The 17,728-nt window shown below is 35.0% G+C and overlaps 4 protein-coding genes across 5 annotated transcripts; all 4 read right to left on the reverse strand.

Moving 5' to 3' along the window:
- Positions 1–518: 518 nt before the first annotated feature.
- Positions 519–2,334, reverse strand: LOC140817933 (uncharacterized). Its single transcript, XM_073177725.1, has 3 exons — positions 2,152–2,334; positions 926–1,509; positions 519–856 (listed from the first exon to the last, which is right to left on the reverse strand). The coding sequence occupies exons 1-3, from the start codon at positions 2,175–2,177 to the stop codon at positions 774–776; spliced, it is 693 nt and encodes a 230-aa protein (XP_073033826.1). The 5' UTR covers positions 2,178–2,334; the 3' UTR covers positions 519–773.
- An 824-nt stretch (positions 2,335–3,158) lies between these two features.
- LOC140824458 (probable protein S-acyltransferase 16) lies at positions 3,159–5,896 on the reverse strand. Its single transcript, XM_073186045.1, has 7 exons — positions 5,505–5,896; positions 4,387–4,479; positions 4,200–4,301; positions 3,948–4,019; positions 3,759–3,857; positions 3,566–3,658; positions 3,159–3,460 (listed from the first exon to the last, which is right to left on the reverse strand). The coding sequence occupies exons 1-7, from the start codon at positions 5,775–5,777 to the stop codon at positions 3,347–3,349; spliced, it is 846 nt and encodes a 281-aa protein (XP_073042146.1). The 5' UTR covers positions 5,778–5,896; the 3' UTR covers positions 3,159–3,346.
- A 1,685-nt stretch (positions 5,897–7,581) lies between these two features.
- LOC140817948 (light-harvesting complex-like protein OHP1, chloroplastic) lies at positions 7,582–9,147 on the reverse strand. The gene is made up of 3 exons (XM_073177742.1): positions 8,911–9,147; positions 8,706–8,828; positions 7,582–7,779 (listed from the first exon to the last, which is right to left on the reverse strand). The coding sequence occupies exons 1-3, from the start codon at positions 9,130–9,132 to the stop codon at positions 7,711–7,713; spliced, it is 414 nt and encodes a 137-aa protein (XP_073033843.1). The 5' UTR covers positions 9,133–9,147; the 3' UTR covers positions 7,582–7,710.
- A 2,197-nt stretch (positions 9,148–11,344) lies between these two features.
- Positions 11,345–17,161, reverse strand: LOC140817937 (transcription factor LHW-like). 2 transcript variants are annotated; one of them, XM_073177731.1, is made up of 11 exons: positions 16,939–17,161; positions 16,258–16,817; positions 15,435–15,638; positions 14,454–14,547; positions 14,320–14,361; positions 14,163–14,222; positions 12,784–13,998; positions 12,585–12,686; positions 12,227–12,373; positions 11,992–12,117; positions 11,345–11,625 (listed from the first exon to the last, which is right to left on the reverse strand). In XM_073177731.1, exons 2-11 carry the CDS (start codon positions 16,353–16,355, stop codon positions 11,533–11,535), a joined length of 2,181 nt encoding a protein of 726 aa, XP_073033832.1. In that variant the 5' UTR covers positions 16,356–16,817; positions 16,939–17,161; the 3' UTR covers positions 11,345–11,532. The 2 variants fall into 2 exon arrangements, with proteins under 2 accessions (XP_073033832.1, XP_073033837.1); XM_073177736.1 differs by lacking the exon at positions 12,585–12,686.
- Between the last annotated feature and the right edge of the window lie 567 nt (positions 17,162–17,728).

Consider the following 17,728-nt stretch of genomic DNA (forward strand, 5'->3'; position numbering starts at 1 on the left):
TAACTTGAGCTCTGATACCATGTTAAGATTGAACTTGAATCTAACTCAATCTCAAAAGTTATATTCAAGCGAAGATGATCCCGATCCATCATGTTAGAAACGGAGAGGAATCGATTTTCTGGAAGGAGTGATAAAAAGTTAGTTTGGTCAGTTTTCTGCAGGCAGGCCCAATAAAGTTAACTCGACCAATGGCCCAGTTTCATAGTTGTTGGTTGGTTTTTTTTTTTTTTTTTTTAAATAAAGGTTTTTGTTTTTACATACAAACAATGACTTTAAAAAGTTTATTTCCCGTAATATAATAAAAATAATTTTATGCTCGTTAAATGTTTTGTTAAACCAGAATTTTAAATTGCTTACTTTTGATATTTCGAAGAACTTCTTAAATTGTAAAAATCCAACCAAATATTTTCGAATTCGAGTAACTCAATGTTTTAACACGTTGATATCGAGCTTGAGCTTGAAATTTAATACCGGAACCTTACAAAATAAAAATAATCGAGCTAGAGTCATGCGCGCACTTTAACACGGGACAATTGTTTTTAATTTCTTTTAATAATTATACAAAGGAAATGCATTTTGGAAATTTAATAATTTATAAAGCATTCATCCAAGTTCAACCAGAACATCAGGAGCCCCTGTAAGAATATTAAAGCAAGAAAAACAATATGACAGATCAGAAAAAATATAGTACACAACAGACGAGTGAAGAAAAGGAGAGAATTTTGAAGGCTTCATAATTTACAAAGGCTGTCAATTCCCACACACATTACTCGTTACAGCATAAGCTCTGAAAAGAACTGCTCGAACTCCTTGTCAATCGTTGGTTTCTTCGTTCCTTCTTCGATATTATCCGCGCCTGGAAGAACATATTTTCATACCATGTGAACCAGCAATACAAAATCTTTTATGATAAAAATCAATTTACCTTGATCAACAGACCACCTTCCAGATGAAAGAACATAATTACTAGGAGCCATCCCGTTTGAATACAGCAAATTAAAAAGTTGTTTCTCGGCATTCATGTCATCGTTTTCATCTTCAGATAAGCTACATTCAGCACGTCGTTCAAATTCTAGAAGGTCATCATCATAATTCGATCCACTTATGGATAATGATTCCGCATAGCTGGAACTTAATCTGGTAAATGATCTGTTCTGTGTAGAATCAAGACCCAAGTCAGAATTCGAGCCATCCCAACTGGCAGATGAAGTTGAAGGCTCGTTAAATGGGTGTTTGTTTGGTAGTATATTTTGAGTTTTTGCTTCAAGGTGCGCGCACATGATGAAATCCGCATCCCCTTGAAAGCTATTGCTATCTTTTGAAGATTGTACATCTGATTCGCCTCCTCTGGAGCATATGTTAATTTCAAACTTCTCTCTCTCTTTTCCGGAATCATGTGAAGCATCATACTTGAGGATTTGATCCCCACGTAGTTGTTTAAGCAGAGGCATTTCAAGAAGTTCGGCTTGAAATTTTCTTTTCTTGTAAGCAGTGCAGGTATTCATTACACTATATATTGACAACAAAATGGGATAGGTTTCAATGTTTCATTAGCTAAAAAGGCAAGACTTGAGACTCGTGGCAAATATGGACGACGTAAGAAATTTTCTTGGATGAATATAAGGGTGTGATTAAATAGGTCGGACGGTTGATAAACTGATTCAAGAACACATGAAAACCAAGAAATATATCAGCTGCGAAGCTGATATTTTAGTATAGAGAGCTAAATTAAAGCGAAGAAGCTCGAAAAATTTATGTGCAACCATGAGTTTAGGAATAAATAACACATTAACACATATGATCTATAGGAAAATCAATTCTCCCCTCTTCGGATCACACATCAATGACACTGGATTATCACAAAATCTATCATAGAAAATAGAAAAAGATAACAGAAGAAAAGATCTGTTCCATATCCAATAAATTAAATCACTAACATTTCACTATGATCATCAGCTAACCGATTCCTAATCAAATTAATCGCAGCTCACCATACATCCGACCACACACACACACACACAATTTTAAGTCAAGAAAGAAATATACAAAAAGAAAGGGAAAAACCCATAAACGAAAGCACATATTAATCAACCATAAAATCAAGAAACAGAGAGAAATAAACGAAATCTGCAAAGAATTCAGACATCAAACCTGTTTATTTCATCTGGGCTGCTCATATTCTCCTCAAGTTGGAGTGTAAAAATTTCGTTTATTTTGACCCTTGTCGCAGTGCTATATAGCTAGAGAGAGAGAGATGGGGCTCAAAACTGTATATAATTTGATAATTGAAGGAATATAATAAACCTTTGAATCTCGAAGTAGCAGAGTGGAGGAGTGGGGCTTTTTTGCAATTTGCAATATGAAATTGATAGAGCATGGTCCGTCTGTTGACCTTATCCCTTCGTGAGCAGGTGTACACGTGCCACCGCACGTGTTAGTATTTTTGGTTTGTAATAAATTTTTGGACCAAGGTAATAATTAGTAAATCATTTTTTCCGATTAAATTTATACGTTAATTTAATAATATATAAATCATGTTGGATAAATTTTTTGCGATAAATTCGTTCGATTCCAAAAAAATATTGAAAAAGGAATCAGATTGATATTAATAATTGGTACATGATTGATTATTAAACCATATGTTAAAGTTTTATTTTGTTACATATTATATTTGTAAAAATAAAAGTATTGTGATAGAGATATTTAGAGAAATAAAATAAAAATAGAAAAATATCAATAATAAAAATCTCCATTTAATAATATAAGTATAGAATATATATTAGCTAGTCGATGTACACGATACACTTACAACATGATGTGTATTTAGACTGCTTTTAGTAATGTTGTAATTATTTTGATATTGGGTAGGATATCGAATAATATTAATAAATAATAGTATGTTTAGTTTGATTTATTAAATATGAAATATCAATATAAATTTTGATTTTGTTTTTTAAATAATAAAATAATATAGATAAAATACTGCACTACAAATATTTTATACGAAGCTTTTTCTCTTTTATAGATTAATTTAAAAGAAATATTATTAAAATGATTCTTTTTAACAATGTAGAAATATTTAACCAAAAGAAGTAAAAGGAGCAATATGTCGGACCAAGAACAATACAAGTCCAAGGTTTATTTAATATATATTTATTTATTTATTTATTATAGTCACCTCAGAACTCCACGAAAACTTACAACATTTAAGTTTCCCAGTAGTTACCAAACACAAGTTGAACAAGAACATACACTGATTATATATATGAGTAGCATAATCACAACAGCTTATTATTATTAGTCGTTACGCCAGACGCGTCGACTGCGGATCGGAGGAGTACCGGGCCTATTTTGGAGTGTGCGGTTGGAGGAGGTCGTCATACCTTGTCGGGAAACGGAGGCCGGTGCCGATATGTTTGGTCGTTGGGCGTATCCAGTCAAGAACAGTTGGTCCCAGAATCTGCACCAGTCGAACGTAAATGAGTTCAAAATTTTAATGATTCGACATATTTTCTCTTGTACGAACATGCCTTTGTTCGATTATATTCATGGCATGCATGCTTACCGATCTCATATTCTTTCGTGCACCAATATCGTAAGGGTTTGAAAAGACAGGGCCTCCTTTTTTCACGCACATTGATCGCACGCCTTCAAAATACTGCCAAACGAAGATTAATAGATCGATCGAGATTAGTCACGAGGCAATAAATTTAACCAATGGTTATAATAAGAAAAGATAGATAGATGGATAACAAAACCTCAATTTGAGTCTTGTTGAGGGTTACGAGATAGATGTTCCACCAAAGAAGAACAGACAGAGCCAAACATAAAGAGATCAACGATAACCCCGAAACGAACTGCACGGCATATATATCATTAATTAAGCGAACCGAAGAACACAAGAAAATTTAAACTACAAGAAAAGGATTCGAGCACGAAATGTTTACGTATATGATCCTGAAAAATGGTTTATCAGCATCTTCTCCATGATCTGCAGTTACACAGCCGAAGAACAAGACCTGAAACAAAACAAGGTCTTTCCTATTATTATATGCCGACAAGTTAAGTGGCTAAGTTCCCGTCTATAATATCAATATACGAATATGTTGACAGTAGAAGGCGCTCAATATATAATACAAAAGCAATCACGAGCGATGTTCCACAGACAATATCCAGCAGATGCAAGGAAGAAAATGTACCAGGGAGTATAGACATGCAACCTCCGCATACAGAACGAGCACGAATAGGTACTTATGATTTGCATGCCCCACACAATTATTTATCCAAACGCAATGGTGATCCTAGCATCAAGAGGCAGCGCTTTAAACACGTTATCTACTTAGAGATTTGAGTAATCAAGAGAATGAGAATGTGAACCAGGCGTACCATACGTAAAACGCATCTGTTGCATATCCGGCAATGATGGGTCCGGGGAGGCTTATAATGAGAGCACTTTTGACAGAATCTCACAGCTCCACCCTGAAAAGAAAAATCATACAATCTTCAGAACCAACAAGTTTAATATCCATCAAACTCAACTTTACTATACAGGCGATCACATTGCAAATGCTAGCTGTTACATGATTTCCGGATTGATCAAGTGATCTATAGGCGAACAATATGTCGACAACGTACACAAAATAACATCGAAGAACGAATTTATTGTACGGAAACAGAAGATCGCCGAATCTAGACATGATGCCGGTGACTTATGATGACGACCTAGATCGCGACAAAATTAATTCAAGAGCGAATACGACAATCGCACGCTTCCGACAGCATAAAAGGCCATATTAACGCGACAAATCCAAACGACGACACCAAATAATAGATCTTTAATGAAGTAATTTGATTGATCTGAATTCCGGAGATCATGCATTGTATCAGATCATGCATGCATATATGTATGAGTACTATTTCTTCCCAATTGATTATGTTTTATATATTAACTGGATCCGCCTGCATGTTTCCGAGAGGAACGAAATACAAGATTCACTTCATCACAGAAGTGATTTATATGGAGCAGATTCGAACGCTACCAGCATAGACCATCAGATTCAATCTAAAATTCTGCAGCAGAACCAATCAACCGTGAGTAGAATATTAAGTGAGAAAATCGACAGAAAAATATTATTTCCACAAATTTAGATCTTAAAACCTTCGATCCAACTATTTATGCTTTTAAATAAGCCGATCCACTGAATACAATTCCAACAAAGGTTTAGTAAAAACAAAACAAACTCACTTTCAAAATTCGTTACTCAAATTTCTACTTTAAATGAAGAAAACAACATTTTCGAAAAGGGAAACCAAGAAAATTACATCACAAGCTTGAGACATTTATAAAAACTTTTAAAGTACCGTAAAAAATAGATAAACGTCACAGAAAAGTCATCTTCAAAATCAACGGAGCAAAAATATCCATTAACAAAACATTATATATGCATGCAAGTACGAATTTGAAAAATATATGCGACGAATATCACAAAATAATTGAAGAAAACCTTTCGCTTTATCTCTTTAACAGCTCTCTGCGAATTCTCAGAATGCGGCACGAACGATGCGGGGACCCGACCCGGGTCAGTGAACATGGCGAGCCGGTAAGAATTGGCGAACAGAACAGCCAAGTACGTAAAAACGACAGCATTCAACTTGCCGAGAGATGAAGCCAGCCCGAACCACCTGTCGATGAACACGAGCATCGTCATGAAGTAGACGCAAGTGAATACAGCCATGACCAAACCTACGTGAAACGCGAATGTGAACCCACGGGCCATTTCGAGTTTTTTTTTTTGCAATTATTTTTTTCTGATGTTACGGAAGCAGTGAGGAAGGCTCCCAACGGCGGAGCTTTAGCGGTGGGTAGTGAAGTTTCAGCAATGAGTTTGGGTAGAGGAGTGTAGTAGTAAATAGGAAGTAAGGTGCTGCTGTGCGGCGTGTTCAGTTAGTTCAATGGTGATGCATTTCAGGTTGTCTTTACATATCAAAGGTCTTCAAATTTTCTCACCTTATTTAATTTATTGTCTTTTTTCTACCAGCTTTTCTGGCTTTTTATATATTCAAATTTAAATTAAAAATAAATTAGAGAAAAATCCCTAATTCAAATTTAATTTAGTTTTTATTTATATTTGTCAAGTGAATTATATATAAACCGCTTTTATTGGTTTTTATCTAGGTTCATCACTAATTCCATATCTACGTATAACGAGTAAGTCTCTTGTGAGACGACCTCATGGATTCTAATCTAGGAGATGGGTCAACCCTATCGCTATTCACAATAAAAAGTAATTTTCATAGCTAAAAAGTTATATTTTTTCATTGATAACCCAAATAAAAGATTTATCTCATAAAATACGACATGTGATACCGTCTCACACAAGTTTTTGCCTACATATAACTTAATCACTTCTCGATGAACATTTTTCATCTTCAAAATAATATTAATTTTGGTTAAGTTGATGCCAGATGTGGGGGCACTGCCCCACATGGTTTGGATGGACAGGATTCACACACATATGTGATTTTAAAAAAATTAAGAGGGAATCAACCATCAATTCCACATTTTTTAAAATAAATACTATTTTTTTCCCTTTGAATAAAAAGTTTAATATATCCAAAAAAATATTATTATTAAGACTGAATTATTTTGGGAAATATAATATTGTCGCACAGTAAATAAATTGAAAAAAAAAACTTTAAAATGTTGGACCTCATATGGTTACAAGTTAGGTCTGGCTTTTTCCATACCATACGTATGTATATAGCAAAGAGTATTGAATGAGTTTTGGATTATCTAGGCCACCTACCTAGTGTTGTATCTAAATAATATATTATATATATAATTATAACGCATTGTTATTTGAAAATATACATACCAAACCTTTATTCGTCACATTAAATTCTTGATAATTGATCAAATGTTTACTTGCTCCACCAACTCATATACCGTCTGAAGCATGATCTCACAATCTTATTATATCGGCAATTGCTTTATTCGTATCGTTTGATTAATTGAAAAACTTTTATTTATATGAATCAAGATTAATGTTTGGGATGCAACCAAAGTCCGACATTTGAAGATCTAGAGAGAGATCATGAGTTAATAAAGATTGAATGATATTTCCATTGATATGAGGTCTTTTGGGTGGTTCCAAAAGCAAAACCATGAGAATTAAAACTCAAAGTAGACAATATTATACTAATATGAATATATCTTGATTCCATTGATCCTAACAATTACTAATTTAAAGCATAAACATTTTCGTTTTCCGTTGGAGCTTGCATGTTGGTCTATGTACTCACTTGAATAATTCGAAAAAATATTGATGTCAGACCAAAAATTGATGATTTACCGGATGACACATCACTTAGACCAAAATTAATGATTAAAATTCCATATTATCAAAACTCAAATTTTAAAAACTTAATTGATCAAAACTTAAAATTAGACAAATTGATTGACAAAAAAATCATTTTCCTAGTAAAATATTTAAATTTCTCGAGGCTTATTTCAAGAACATCGAGTGACTCGAATTTTAATCAGAAAACCAACACTACTTGCCAGAGTAAAATATCACCAACTCGATTAAAAATCGAAAATTAAATATATGGAAACGAGGAAATTAAATGAAAAATATTGTCATATATATTCGAAATATTAATTACATCGTCCAATTCGGGGCCATTCTGAACCGTAGCAGGTTCAATTTCTCAAAGCGGGATATCGAGGCCTTTCCCCACATCCACACCGATTATCTGAAGCAGTCCTTTGTTCAAAATCTGTACAACAGAAAACATATATACATAAAATCAAGAATTTTAACAACTGATCAAGATACCCTATTTAAATGTCTTTTCATGAACTATATGGGATTTTGGGCACTAGTTACTTTGAGCTTTTGCTCATTTCAAGTTGTTGCTTCAAATATACTTCCTCAAGTCTCCGTTATATTGTTAAGAATGAAACTTGGACCTAATTCAACCTCAAAAGCTAGCTCATGAGAGAGGATTGTCCAAGCCCATATATACAACTCCAATGTTATTTATCCAACCGATGTGAAACAATTAACACACTCCTCTCACGCCGAATGAACATCTGGAGCGTGGAGTTTACAAATGACCCGATTATGGACAGAACGGGTGGCCTAATTATAAGCAGTCCAACACATAACGGTGAAACTCAGACTCTGATACCATGTTAAGAATGACCCGATTATGGACAGAACGGGTGGCCTAATTATAGGCAGTCCAACACATAACGGTGGAACCCAGACTCTGATATCATGTTAAGAATGAAACTTGGACTTAACTCAACCCCAAAAGCTAGCTCATGGGAGGAGGATTGTCCAAGCCCATATATACAACTCCAATATTATTTATCCAACCGATGTGAGACAATTAACGTATATATTAAAAAAATGTGATACTTTGATGTAACTCAACCACAAAAATTAGTTCAATGGATGGAAATTATCCAAATTCATATATATAATTCTTCATTACTTAATTTAGCCAACATTTCACGCTCATGAACAAAAAACTGTTTATAAGACGTTATCAGGTGGGTTATAGGACTGTTCAATTATATCATGACAGTAAAAATTTAGATTTAACTCAACTCCAAAAATTAACTAAAACTCATGTCAAAAATAGTTTCGTAACTTTAATTAAATAATAAAAACAAGAACAAATATTCGAAAACTGACCAATTCGACTACAAAAACCATAACGATGCCGATCATCCCAGCTCTGGAGTTCCAAGTTTCAGCTGTCCTTGTGAAACCCAGAAACGGGGCATCGTACTTCGGCTCTTCCTTCGGCAGTTCCACCTGAAATTTATATCACCACGTAATTTGTATGATTATAATAAATTTTTAAAAAACAAGAATAGAATTAAAGAATTAAGCATACGCCGGGGGGCAGCTTGGCGGCTTGAATCTGGAAACAGACCCGTTTGCGCGAATATGGGTTACCCTGTCTCCGAGACTGGAAGAGTGAAATTTCGCGGTGGGTATGGGGATTAATTGGCGGTGCACCGGCGGAGAGGAAATGGGATGATAGTGTGTGTGAAATTGCCATTTGGAAAACTGTGGCCACAGCTCTTCTCCCAACCTTATCTACGTGTACATTCATGCATTATATTCCGGTTATTAAGGACATCCACGTAGCAGGAACCCATTTAGGTCTTCACTCTTGTCAAATAATTCCCATTAAAAATAAAAAAAAAACTCATTCATATGTTCACAATCAAAAGTTCAAAACGATTCTTTTTTTTAGGCCACTTACATAATACAAAAATTTGTGTAAAACGATTCCATAAGTCGTATTTGTGAGACAGATATCTTATTTGAGTCGTCTATAAAAAAATATTACTTTTATGCTAAGAGTATTATTTTTTATTGTGAATATAGGTAGGATTAACCGTCTCACAGATAAAGATTTGTGATACCGTCCTATAAGAGACCTACTCCTTACCTAATTGAAATATTTTGATAAAAAAATTTGTCATTTTAAATATTAATTACAAAAAAATTTTAAAACTTAAATAACATAAAATTTTAAATAATATTAATTGAAAAATATTTAAAAGTTTAAAATAATATTTTAACATGTGTGTGAGAGAATGTGTTAGATGTCACATGTAAGTTTAATTAATTTTTTTGAAATTATATATGAGCTTGATATTTCTCTATTTGAACTAGCTGTTCAAGTCCATAATCGAATAACAACAAATAACATGAAATAATTTAATAATAACAACATTAGAAATATTAAAACATCTTTAATATTAAAATACATTTAAGATAATTTTGTTATTTAAAATGCACTTTATATAACCTTCATGATACATATAACACGATCCTTATTTGTTACTCAAATATCAGTCGCGGCCATCTGCTTGATCTTTAATAAAAATATTCATCTGTTTTAATAATTAGTTACCTGCATACAAGAAATTGAGAAATATTAATTATGGAATTCAACAACCCGTTCCATTAATTCATCACTCAATCTATTAATCATAAAAATATATATTCTAAAAATGATTATTTAAACATTTTTACAGATTAATATTTGTTTTTAGAAATTGAAATGTAAATCAAATTGAACAATTTTTTTAAACATTTTTCTGCTGTGATTGATCAAGAAAGTGTGACCGAGGGAGGTAAGCCTTTTAAATCTCAAATCCATGGGAAATTATGTAAAAGGCATCGTTTGCAGAGGCAGACACGGTGCAGTAGGAACAGGTGAGCAATGATTTATTTGCTGAAATGATCTGTTGAAAAATTCACAATATCATATATAAATGATTTTTTTTTTCATCATATAATCAAATGCTGGTGTGCTTCTTACTTCAGTGTTAAAAATGATTTTTTAAAGTTTTGTGTGGGGATTGAAGAACATGCTTTACTTTAAACACCGTCACCACTAATCCTCAAAATGGCATTTAAGTTGAAAACGTCCCCTCTATGTATCATTTCTATAATCATAGGAGTAGATGGGGAGTTCTACCATATATAGTGTTAAAAATCATTCACGAATGCGTTTTAAAAAAAAAAAATCCACTCGCGAATTTATTCAATATATATTCTTATGAATTTACTTGTGAACTTAAATATATTCTTACCTAGGACCCTCACGGTCGCAATTTGTTTGCTGTATTCCGAGTGTGAAGTGTTAGGGGAAGGAGGAACAAGACATGCTTACCTACCTGATATGTGAAACCGCTGAAGTATGAGCCTGTATAACGTAATATCTAAGCAAATTTTATAATAGACCAGTGGTTGTTACAGGTGATGCATATTGACTTGCTATGAATTGTTCCTTCAAATGGGATTGGTAACATGGTAAATGGTTGTCAAACGCAATGGACATGCTACGATATTATTTTCCACTCCATGTTTTTGCAGATGATGGTGAAATTTTTAGCTGGAGCCTGAATAAATATGGCCAGGTCAACAACCACATGGCATCTTTTCTGTTTACGTTCATATTATTTTTTTCTCTCTTCCAACATTTTCCTTGTTGGTTCTACCAACACCTGGGCCTTGGAGACGTTTTCTACAGGAGCACACCATCCCCAGTAGTTACCAAAAACTACATTCCTAAGAAAATTGCGGGTGGCTGGTGGCATACTCTCATTGTGTGAGCCGACCATGTAAAATTTTTCATGATGTTGCCTTAAGTCCAAACCGTTTCCTTAGGCTGTCGATTTATGAGAATAATAAGCTGAGTTTTTATGTCTTGACATTTCTATTTGTCTACGTGTTCCTTCCTACATCAGTCAGCACGGGGCTTTCATGAAGAATCTTGTAAGATTTTCTACCTCGTCGATTATATGTTTGCGTGCCATGTGAACATTCATCACTCAATAACTAGCGGTGAACATCTACGTGGTGTGATAACATACCACCAAAGTGCTATACAGTCTACAAATCACACATCTCCACACAAGATAGGCCTGATTTTGAGATTATATCTCATGCATATATAGCACAAACCTAATACAATTTGCAGGGGGAACAAAACCTTTCAAACGTTTGTTCTATTTCCAATTGGCACAGGATGTTGCATAAGTTTCATCAGAGGCCAGAAGATGTCCAATCGTTGGAAGCTCCCTGTAGCCTGCAAGGAAAAATGAAAAAAAAAAAGTACATATTTAGAGGGAGAATGGATAAATTTTAATCGATACAAGTTAGGATATGACAGTGGGGACAGTTGCCCTAAAACCAAAGTGTGTGTATATATATAAATATATATATATACATATATATATGTATATACAAATATGTTTTCAAATTTATTTCATAGTTAAAGATGCATTAATCATCTTGAACAACTAAAAATTCTTAGGTACCCTTGGCGGTAGTAAGTATTTGACCAAACTTTGATTGGATTTTGATTTAACCATGGGCTGACAGCATTTATCATGCAACCAAAATTATTTAGGTGCAAAAGCAATATGGGGTTCTAAGAACAATAAATCTATACCTCGACAATGAAGTGCGCCCACGAATTTTCAGAACATTTCTCCATGACAGCCTTCAGGATGGTTAATTGTAAACGCTGAATGACATCAGCAATTTCCAGGAACCGTCCGTGGTCAGTACACAGCATCTGGCCATACAATGAGTATATTAGCCAAAAAGAAAAAAAGAAACTATAGGGCTTAATGTGTATCAGCCACAACACAATTCATCGGTTGAAGATTAGAGTACATGCTTGCCTCGATAAGCATTTCTCCAGGATTGTCGAGATCTTTAACAATTATTGGGCATTGATTGTGCTCATTTCCTAATTCTACTGCCCAACTTGTCCCATTTTGATGAACAGGGTTTACTTCAGATGTAATTGTTGTGTTGGGGTTGGTAGCCTGTGAAGGTATTCAAAAGTGATTTACGTCTTCCGTTGCAGCATAGATTCTAATAGCAATACTTCAACTGAGGTAAAATAAGGCAGAAAAAAAATTGAAATATCACACCACCAATTTATGGTGGTTACAAGCCTTTCTTCCTCTTTTTTTCTCTCTTTAGCATAAAGATGCAGGTGTCCTAAATGGTTTTAAAGGTGATCAATTACATTACCTCTTTCAGGACCTGATGTCGCAGTTTATCAGCTTGATTAGTTACATCCTTCAAAAAAAGCATGTGCTTTATGGTCTTATCTAGGAGTCCATCAATGCTACACTGCATTTATCGTAAAGAAGAAAAACCCCAGAAAAATAAGCATTACAGATTTTGTATTAGTCATAGGATAGAAAACAGCAGAACCAGTAGCACTTACTTTATCACTGTTCGGGACAAGATCTCGTAGCTCCTTAATACGGTCCTGGATTAATTGTCTATCCCGTGGCCGAGGCCTCTGATTATTTGCAGTACATAGGTTTCTTTTGTGGGTACTTGACAACCTAGATCCTTTCCTTTGGTTCACGAAACGGTTTACTTTTCTCAGCTGCTGCTTATCAATTAATGCAGTCATTGTGCTTCCGCTTGATGATGCCGAGGGAGACACGCCAGACTTTGTATTTACTCCCGTATCAACAAAAGCTGATGTAAAGAAGCTGAAAGAAGCTGTATTGCCTTCACCTGAGGCATTTCGATTGAGTTTATTACACATTGTAGGAGAGGAAGTAAAAACTTTTCCAGGAGACATCTTTAATGCCGTAGCAGGATTGGGTTGATTCGGAGAATTATCATCAGTACTGCTATAAGCATCAGCAGCAACAATTTCTACGAGGTACTCCATTTCATCATCTTTCTGTATGGATGCAGCAGATTCGAACAAATCCATCCAATAGGTGAGATCTCTATCATTGGTTGAACTCCAAAGTGCATCGTGACCTGAGATAGGGGGGTCATATATATGATCGCAGTAACCCACTACAGCTGGTCCAAATGCTTTTTGCATTTCATATTCATTAGAGATGCTCAGAAGAGTACCTCCGGTTTCAGAATCATAGACAAAGTCATTGCTGATAGAATTTGGTTCTATTGAACCTTCCTCAAAGTAAAAATCACCCAGATCATTTACAAATTCACCATGCTTCATCCATTGGAAATTATCACAAAGAGGAAAGGGCCTCACCTTTTCATTGAGAGAATAAGGTTTAAAAAGGACACTTTCTGATACCTCAGATTTGTCGTCTTCACATGTTAGACGACCCAATGACTGCAAGCCACTTTCTTTATCAATCGGATTTCCATAAGAATTTGCCAGACCAGCTATAAATGGGTTACACAAATCTTGAACAATGAATGCTGGCACCACCATCTGATCTGCAACAAATATGTTGCAAGCTTCTGAACCATTGGAATGGATGGTTTTTTGGTCTTCGTTTCTATTATTCGTAGTAATGATTGATGACTCCTCGAGATTCTCTAGGTCAGTAGGCATGAGAGAAAATTTCTGAAGTGGAGATACGGCATCATCTCTCTCACATCTTTTGTAGGAATCGAAGTTTTGTCGGACAAAGGAAACCAGCACAGCATCTTCAGCTACCTGATTCATTCATGAGATTACTGATTTAAGAGATAAATAATATTAGTCACACCACCATTGACTTTGCAGCTTTATGAAGACGATTTAAGATACTAAAGTGATCACACCAATTTCACAATGACCAAAATTGCCAAAATCTCGATGTTAGAAAATCGAAAACTGACCGTTTCCACAGATCCTAGCTGCAGAACTCCATGTGGAATAACCGGCAAAAGCAATATTGTCTGCATGAGGACTCATCATGTGCTAAATATATATTGAATGTTAAAAATCACTCAAATCAACAAGAAATGGTCGATTTTGTTTTCACAGTTATATTACCTTTATACCAGCTACAAACTGGAGCAGCCATTCATCCGGATACTGTTGAATGGGCAAACAAGGTAAGCTTGTTTTCATACGCCAATAACATATAAATGCAAGCAAAGATTACAGATTCTGTTCAAGACACACACCTCCGCAGAAAAAACAGAATCAAACACATCAGCTACTATATTGTCAGAGTAGATCCATCGAGGAACTCCAGTAAAAGCTGCTACACCAACAACCCTGCATAATTGCACATATAAGTGAGTTGACAAATGAAAACAGATAATCTGAGAATTCTCTGTATAATATATATGTCAAACCAACTTACAAGCACAACTTAAACAGTTAATAATTCTTTGATGCACTACTTTCAAGATTTTATGTCTCCGATTCTCAATATATTATATCAGTCAAATCACCTTACATCCGCAATTTCAGTAGGCAATAATCTTATCACTTATGGTGCACTGATTCCAGATTTTATTGATACATAAGTAAGCAATCCTGATTCATGAACATATGTTTCGCTTTTCCACTGCTGATGGGAGATTATTACCCAAGATTGAGATCAAAGTAACCAACCACAAGGCACAATTATGGAATTTCGAGAATAGTTCAACGATCACATACGATAGAGGTCCTAAGCACAATAATCAAAGCGGGCCTAACCCATAGTTCTAATCAAGTTAAAATGATCCAAAAAAATATAAAGAAACGGTATGTCTGAAGGATCTCATTTCAGTATAAAAAAATGTCTCTCAATAAACTTAACATACTTTTCACACCAAGTGGAATTAAAACAGATGGTAAATCAAATTCATTATAGGCTTGATATCAAATGATGCTCCCGGCGCATGAGTCCACGATTGAGGATTAGATAATATCATAATTAAGGCCTTGGCAGCTCAAGACAGAAATTACAACCTACTTCTCATACCAAGGGGAGTCGCAACTCGCAAGTAAAACAATTGGTAAATCAAAATCATATACAAGTTTTGAGATCACCGGGTGCTTCAGATTTATGAGCGCTCACAGAGTTACAGTAAATTATATCGATTATGACTTCAAAAGTTGAAAATAGAAGATTACACAAAAAGCAACTCACGAAAAAGACAAGCAAAGCTCACCCCTTCCCAAAAACATGAGATGCACTAGACATTTCAGCCACTGAAAGTCCGATTGGACATTCACCGAGAGATCCATCAAGTAATCTTGAATTAAAATTGGAGCACAGTACATCATCCGAGCTGTCAAAGTAGAAATCTTGCATTGGCACCACGGAATCTCTTTGTTTCGTGACGTCACAGAAGCCATCTTCCCATGTCAAAACCCTGAAATATCATGTCATTTTTTATTGAAAACAGTCGAGAAATTTAATGAACACAACAAAAGCACCAAGGACAGAATTTTCTTAAAATGATAATCGCACCGTGTGGTAATAGTATATATAATTATGGGGGAGGAAGCATAAAGCTGTAAACTTAGGTTTGTAAGATTTAATATAGAATCCTTGGCATATTCACACTTTCAAGATCAAATCGCAAATGTATCATTTGACTCCTAGAAACAATTGTGGGGTTGCAGCTGACTCGTAGAAATAATTTCATTGGACCAAAAATCAATTCCCCCTGAAAAAACACCCCCTGGTATCTTTGCCGTGGAACTCACCACATTTTGATGCTCACTTATTCCTAGTTCCTACTACACAAATATCACTGAGGTCTACCGAGGCTTAAAAAGGATTATAAGCTAAAAGATTGAGGCTTCCACATTACAGTATTAACAAATACAAAGAAGAAAGTACATGTGAATGAGATGTATTTCTCACTGAACATTGAACAAATGGGTTGAATTCCGAGGCTGTGGTATTACCATGGTTTATATAAGAGACTCGCACACAAGCGCACTGAAAAACATATATGTGATTGAAGCGTCTGAGAGAGAACTTACATTTCAGGTTGGTACTTAAGTTTCCAGAACGTCGCATATTGCCATGGAGAATTGCAGCAAAGGCTTTGGAGAAACGACCTCAAGGAACTAATCCTCATGGATAAAATTTTTGAAATATCTTAAATTACAAATAAAAACCAACCAGTTAAACTGAAAACACTAGCTACCCCTATATGATGCTCGTCCTGCCTGTACTATCCTTAGGGTATCTCTTCGTTTCTTTGGAGGTTCTATTGGCTTCAACAACAGAGAAATCAACATCTTCAACCGTAATGGTTTGTGATACACCGGTAATAAAGCTATTTTAAATGGTACTATCAGTGAGAGAACTGTGAATACTTTCTTTCCATATGTGTCCCAGATATTTTATAAGTAGATATACGAAAATCTACTAAACAGGTGATTAGAACTTTATGGAATCTGCGCGCCCGATCACACGTAAACCACCAAATTCACTTCTGTAATGCCGACGCGAACTACAGCTGAATGCACACGTCCGAAACCGTAAATTTCCCACTGTATCACGCACAAGCCACCGAAATTTTATTGTATCTCAAAAACTGCAAAATAACCCGCAGTATTAGCCGAAAACCACATAGATCGACCAAATCCAGGCAGCAAAGACAAGCGAATAGCAATGAAACAAAAGTTCGAACACACGGAATACAGAGGACGGCTTACATTATAGTAAACTTTCAACTAACGGAATGGTGGAAAAATTGAAACTCGTTTGCCTCCATTACCGACGTTTTCAAACTTGATCGCAGAAATCTGTGATTGGATACGAATCGATATGTTCGGATGATCGAAAAGGGAAGGGAGGATTGGGGCAAATAGCTTTTGACTTTTTAATTATATCATAGTGGAGAGTGATTTATAGGGTTTCCTGGCCCAGTCGGCTCTGCCTTTTAACTAAAATATGTTTTCCGGATTTGAAATTTGTCCAGAGTTGGATTTAATGATTCCTTTGGAGCACTTTGATTCCGGGCCCACTAACGTAATATACCTGTTTGTTTTTTTGTTTGTTTTTGAGTGGACGATTAGATTAGAATTTGGACAAATCACCTTGAAAACAAGTTTTTAATGCTTTTTCATGAGGGCAAAAATTTGTGTGAGACGGTCTCACGAGTCGTATTTGTGAGACAGATCTCTTATTTAGGTCACCTATGAAAAAATATTACCTTTTATGCTAAGAGTATTACTTTTTATTGTGAATATGGTAGAGTTGACCCGTCTCACAGATTATGATCTATGAGATGGTCTCACATGAGACCGACTCTCATGGGGGTTAGATATTTGATGGTGTCAAAATTACCCCCAAAGACATTTAATTTTTATCTTTAAAAAAAAAAGGAAGGAAGAAAAATTAAAAAAAAAAAAAAAGATATCGTCTGATCGACTTAGGTATGGTTTGATTCATTTGATGAATGTGAGATGAATCATAATATTTAATTCTGTCTCGTTTTTTAGT

Source organism: Primulina eburnea, chromosome 2 (assembly GCF_022965805.1).
Source record: "Primulina eburnea isolate SZY01 chromosome 2, ASM2296580v1, whole genome shotgun sequence".
In the NCBI taxonomy this organism is placed as follows: Eukaryota; Viridiplantae; Streptophyta; class Magnoliopsida; order Lamiales; family Gesneriaceae; genus Primulina; species Primulina eburnea.